Source organism: Leucoraja erinacea, chromosome 20 (assembly GCF_028641065.1).
Source record: "Leucoraja erinacea ecotype New England chromosome 20, Leri_hhj_1, whole genome shotgun sequence".
In the NCBI taxonomy this organism is placed as follows: domain Eukaryota; kingdom Metazoa; phylum Chordata; class Chondrichthyes; order Rajiformes; family Rajidae; genus Leucoraja; species Leucoraja erinaceus.
In genome coordinates this window covers 24,800,625-24,806,624 of record NC_073396.1, presented here as the reverse complement: position 1 = coordinate 24,806,624, position 6,000 = coordinate 24,800,625, and the positions used below count along the sequence as shown (strand labels likewise).

Sequence of the window (6,000 nt, the reverse complement as noted above, 5' to 3'; positions counted from 1 at the left end):
CTGGACAAAACATGGCAGGTGGACTAGGCGAGGGATGATTGGAATAAAGGCCAGAGGACACAAAGCGCTGGAGTAACTCAGTGGTCAGGCAGCATCTCTGGAGAACAAGGATCCAGGTGATGTTTCAGATCAGGATCCTTCTTCAGACTGAAGATCTGAATGCTCGATTGTAATCTGCTAACTGGTTAGCATGCAACAATAGCTTTTCACTGTGCACATGACAACAAACTAAACTAAACCTAAGGGTGTCTCAACCCGAAATGTCACCTACCCATGTTCTCCAGAGATGCTGCCTGACCTGCTGAGTTACTCCAGCACTTTGAGTCCTTTTGTGTATTAACAAACATGTGAAGTTTTTTTTGTTTATGCACAGGCTAGAGTATTTTATTTGGGTTGGTTGTGTTCCCACAGTTTCTGGCGTTCAGTTTGGGGTGATAAGTTTGTTCCTTGAAACGTTTTGTTTTGGATTTCCCAACCTACTCTCCAGTCATTCTTTGTTCATTGTCGTCCTTAATTTAATGACGTACATGGTTCGAGCACGTCAGTATGCTGGTCATTCTCTTGAATTGTGTCACGTTGGGAATGTTTCAGCCATGTGAGGATGTCATGTGTCGGTCTGAACGATGTTCAATACTTCAGGTAAGAGATCCCGTTTTAATTTTTGGCAAATAAAATTCAAATCATATCATAACAATTCAACTGGAGATGTGACTAAATACTGCTGATGTAATTCATGTTTTGTAAGTTATAGGAGCATAATTAGGCCATTCTGACCCATCAAATCTGCATTAAATCATGGCTGATCTATCTTTCCCTGTCAACCCTATTCTCCTGCCTTCTCCCCATAACCCCTGACACCTGTACTAATCTAGAATCTGTCAATCTCGGCCCTAAAAATATCCATGGACTTGTCCTCCACAGCCTTCTGTGGCAATGAATCCCACAGATTCACCACCCTCTGACAAAATAAATTCCTCTTTGTCTTCTTTTTAAAGGTATGTCCTTTTATTCGGAGGCTCTGGTCTCTGGTCCTAGACTCTCCGACTAATGGAAACATCCTCTCCACATCCAGTCCATCCAGGCTTTTCACTCATATCATTCTCCAATGCAAAGAAAAACATTCAAACATTTTGGTCAGATGAGGCAAAGTTTATAAAAAATTAAGTTGTGATAATTCTACATGTTGCAATACTTTTGTAGAATAATATTACGTGTTATATGTGAGGAGAATGATTCATTTTCTTACAAGAGTATTACATGATGAGAATGTGTTCTTGCATGAATTTAAATGTATTTTTCAATTTTGAATTAAAAAATCTGTTTTAAACCATCAGGCCTTTGATCACTTTATTTTTGCATTCTTTGCTGTGGAGATGGTCACAAAGATGATTGCGCTTGGGATATTTGGGCAGAAGTGCTACCTGGGGGATACATGGAATCGTCTGGATTTCTTCATTGTGATGGCAGGGTTAGTAATTCACTTTCCCGAATAAAAAAATCAATGTACTGGAAGTCCGTGCATTCATGGAATCTTGTTCGGAAGGTTGGACCTACCATGTGCAGAGCTGGTGGTGCAGCAATAGGGTTGTTGCCTTCAGAGCGCCAGAGGCCCGGGTTAGATCCTGCTGCTGTCTGTACGGAGTTTGTATGCTCTTCCCTTGACCACGTGGGTTTTCTCCGAGTGCTTCACTTTTCTCCCACGTTCCCAGGACGTACAGGTTTGTACGTTAATTGGTTTTGGTCAAATTGTAAATTGTCCCTTGTGGGTAGGATTAGGGGTATTGTATGGGATTCGCTGGTTGGTGCGGACTCGGTGAGCCGAAAGGCCTGTTTCCGTGCTGTATGTCTAAACTAACTTAAACTACCAGATTGTCTTTAAAACTAAACCAGTTCACTAATACCCTTTATATGACCCACCAATATCAGCTGTTAACTGCCATCTGGAATGGCTAGCAAACCAATTGATTCAGAAGCACTAAGGAAAGGACATTAAATGCCAACAATGCCACGTCTCATGAACACATTGATGAAAATTCCAACAAGCCCACATTTTATGCTCTTCACCATTTTTAACTAATGGATTTTAATTCTGTGGAAGGTTCAAAAAGGCAACAGACTATAAATTACATGTTGACAATAATAGCAGAAGAACGATTAACATTTTTGTTTGACATTCCTCTGTCTGGCATTTTGGTGGGAGGACATTAAGCCATTTATTTTGAGTTATTAAATTTGTATTTACAATTCCCTACTTAAGTATCTGTCTCTCTCAGCAAAAGTTTGTTTTTGTCACAAAAGGCAATATATCAAAAATGTCAACATATGCAAAAATATAAAATGGACAAACAACCATCTTTTTCTTTATAGCTCCATCAGTATTATCTAAATGCTGACCTGGTTGAAAATCACAACAATCAGACTATCACACAAGCCTGGCTTCCCACTATTGACTCCATCTATACTTCACGCTGCCTCGGAAAAATAAGCAGCATAATCGAAGAAGGGTCTTGACCCAAAACGTCACCTATTCCTTTTTGCTGCCTGACCCGCTGAGTTACTCCAGCTTTTTGTGTCTATCTTCAACATTATCAAAGACTTGTCCCACCCCAGTCATTCTTTCTTCTCCCTGCCCCTGCCCAGCAAAAGGTACAGAAGCTTGGAAATGTGCACCACCAGACCAAGGAACAGCTTTTTCCCCTCTGTTATCAGACTTCTGAATGGCTCTTCCATAGCTAGAGTCCCAATCCACCTCTACCTCTTTGAGGACATTGGACTTTGTTTTTGGAATTGATGTGTCACAATGCTGAGAACTATATTCCACACTCTGTATCTCAAAGATTCAATGATGATTCGGCTCATTTCTTGTATCAACTGTCATAGAACATAGAATAGTGCTGCACAAGAACAGGCCCTTCGGCCCTTAATGTCAATAGACAATAGACAATAAACAATAGGTGCAGGAGTAGGCCATTTGGTAGCCAGCACCGCCATTCAATGTGATCATGGCTGATCGTCTCCAATCAGTACCCCGCTCCTGCCGTCTACCCATATCCCCTGACTCCGCTATTTTTAAGAGCCTTATCTAGCTTTCTCTTGAAAGCATCCAGAGAACCTGCCTCCACTGCCCTCTGAGGCAGAGAATTCCACACACTCACCACTCTCTGTGAGAAAAAGTGTTTCCTCATCTCCGTTCAAAATGGCTTACTCCTTATTCTTAAACTGTGGCCTCTGGTCTGTGCCGAACATACTGCTAAGCCAACCTTTTATTTGATCCTTCCATTCCCCGCACATCCACGTGCCTATCCAATGTTTCTCAAACGCCACTATCGTATCTGGCTCCACCACTACCCCCGGCAGCATGGTTCAGGCACTCACCACCCTCTGTGTAAAAAAACATGCCCCGTACATCTCCTTAAATCTTTACCCCTCTCACCTTAAAGCTACTCCCTCAAGTACTTGATTTTCCCACCCTGGGATGAAAGATCTGACTGCCCACCCTATCTATGCCTTCTACATACATTTGATCAGGCCTCCCCACAACCGGGGACAAAAACATCCTACTTATCTTTGAAATGCTGTATTAAACATTCCTAGTAGATCCACTTTGATTTTTGTTTAAAAGGGCAAAAAAAATGAAATTGACCTTAGCTTAGAAGAAAATCAGTGTATTCTTTTCTTGTGGTGACTTTTACTGGCATAATTATCCTGAGTATCTGAAACGTTACCAGTCCCATTTATTCATTGTTAAGGAAACAAATATAAGCGACTGCAAAAGTAAATAAACTTTGACTGTCTGTGATCTTGGCGTGCAAGGTCCAAACTGGGTACAAAGTGCCAGAAAATAACCCCTGATATATGGATAAACTTTATTCCAGAGCATTTTAATGGCCAATTATAGCTGCAGAATATCTTGCTAAAAGAAAAGTATTGTTATTTTCTCGTAACTTACCGCATTGTTTGAATGATCTCAAACCTGTGTATTCTTGCTTTTAGGATGCTAGAGTATTCACTAGAGGGACACAACGTGAGTCTCTCTGCAATACGGACTGTCCGTGTCCTCAGGCCACTAAGAGCCATTAACAGAGTTCCTAGTAAGTTTAGCATCTTTGTTTATTTTCATAATTGATGTAAATTGTTTATGCCTGTTCTAGTTAACAGCGGAGATGCCATTAATTTGTTTGGAACGTTTTGTTTATGTGCAGCTCACAATACGGGATTAAGCACCAAGGCTGCATTTTCTTCCTTTTGAGGAATAAATAGTACATTTGGCAGTCTTTGATGCAAGAAACTATTGACCCCCGACATTCAATGGCATTGCCCTCTCTGTATCCTCCACCATCTATATTCTCAAGATCACCATGTAGAAACAAGGAACTGCGGATGCTGGTTTACACAAAAGGACACAAAGCTCTGGAGTAGCTCAGAGGGTCAGGCAGCATCTCTGGAGAACATGTTTAGTTTAGTTTAGAGATACAGCGTGGAAACAGGCCCTTCGGTCCACCGAGTCTGTGCTGACCAGCGATCCCTGCACATTAAAACTATCTTAAACACACTACGGACAATTTACAATGACACCAAGCAAATTAGCTTACAAACCTGTATTTTTTTTGAGTGTGGATAAAAACTGGAGATCCCTAAGAAAACCCACGCAGGTCACAGGGACAAAAGTACAAACTCTGGATGCGTGACATTTCCGAACTGGACACTTTTCAGGCTGAAGAAAAGTCCCGACCCGAAACGTCACCTATCCATGTTCTCTATTGATGCTGCCTGTTCTGCTGAGATACTCTAGCACTCTGTGTCTATTTCCTAAAGGTTTCCAATGACCAGAAACTCCAAGAGTAGTTTATAGGTTGGGTGAGAGACTCATTTCTTGACCCTCCCTCAAAAATATTGCAACAAATGAATCCGTCCTCTCCCTGAACGACATCTCTACGATCTTCAAGCACGAGCGTCTCCGCTGGTTTGGACATTGCAGACAGGATGGAAAATGGACGCATCCCCAAAGATGTGCTCCACGGGCTGGTCACCAATACACAGAGGTCAAGTGGGAGCTGCCTCCTCACTCGGCCCCGAGCCACTGGTGTCGATGGATGCGGCGTTGTGCAACTCCGACAGGCATCTGGCCATGGAACCTGCCCGGAATGAGTCCGAGGCTCATCTCCCGCTCATCCATGAAGACCAGGAACCAGAAGGAGGAGATAGTCACTGACACTGGCGGGCACTGGACAATGGGCCAATAGGAGGAGGTCCGGGGGGTTCATAAGATCATAAGTGATAGGAGCAGAATTAGACCATTCGGCCCATCAAGTCTACAATGCCATTCAATCATGGCTGATCTATCTCTCTCTACTAACCCCCCTTGTCTCCATAACTTCTGCACCTGTACTAATCAAATGTGTCTAATCTCGCACACCTTTGCGCAAGACAGCTGGCCTTGAGCACGAAGGGACCTGACAGGGAAGGGGGCTGTCGATATTAAAGAGGAAACCGGTTTGCAAGAACATAGAGGGACCATCAGGACTAAAATGGGTATTTTGTAAATTTGTTGATGCCACATAGTCATTGAGTCATAGTGACACAGTGTGGAAAACAGGCCCTTCAGCCCAACTTGCCCACACCGGCCAACATGTCCCAGCTACACCAGTCCCACCTGCCTGTGTTTGGTCCATATCCCTCCAAACTTGTCCTATCCATGTATATGGATATTGTCTTTTCCACATAAATGGTAACTCTTTGCGTACTTTGTGTATTGGATGCAAAACAAATGATTTCACTATACCTTGGTAGTTGTGACAATAACTTCGCTACAAGAATATGATTAAAATAAATGTGACAAATTTTGAAGTTGGCACTGAGGTGGCGGTGGAGAAAGGACCTCTGGGCGGGTATGAAGCTCCACTACGGCACGTGGTTCATGATCCTGGAATCAAGACACCAACATCACAAAATGGCCGACGGCAACAGCAACACACTCCCCAATCCAACGACCAGGGGCAA

At 42.9% G+C, this 6,000-nt stretch overlaps 1 protein-coding gene across 1 annotated transcript in view; it reads left to right on the top strand.

Moving 5' to 3' along the window:
- The first annotated feature begins 534 nt into the window (after positions 1 to 534).
- cacna1ha (calcium channel, voltage-dependent, T type, alpha 1H subunit a) overlaps positions 535 to 6,000 on the top strand; it is a 161,237-nt gene continuing 155,771 nt past the window's right edge. The window contains exons 1-3 of the mRNA XM_055651688.1: positions 535 to 639; positions 1,335 to 1,468; positions 3,994 to 4,091. Coding sequence (XP_055507663.1) covers positions 547 to 639; positions 1,335 to 1,468; positions 3,994 to 4,091 — 325 coding nt within the window. The 5' untranslated portion in view covers positions 535 to 546. The remainder of the gene's footprint in view (positions 640 to 1,334; positions 1,469 to 3,993; positions 4,092 to 6,000) is intronic.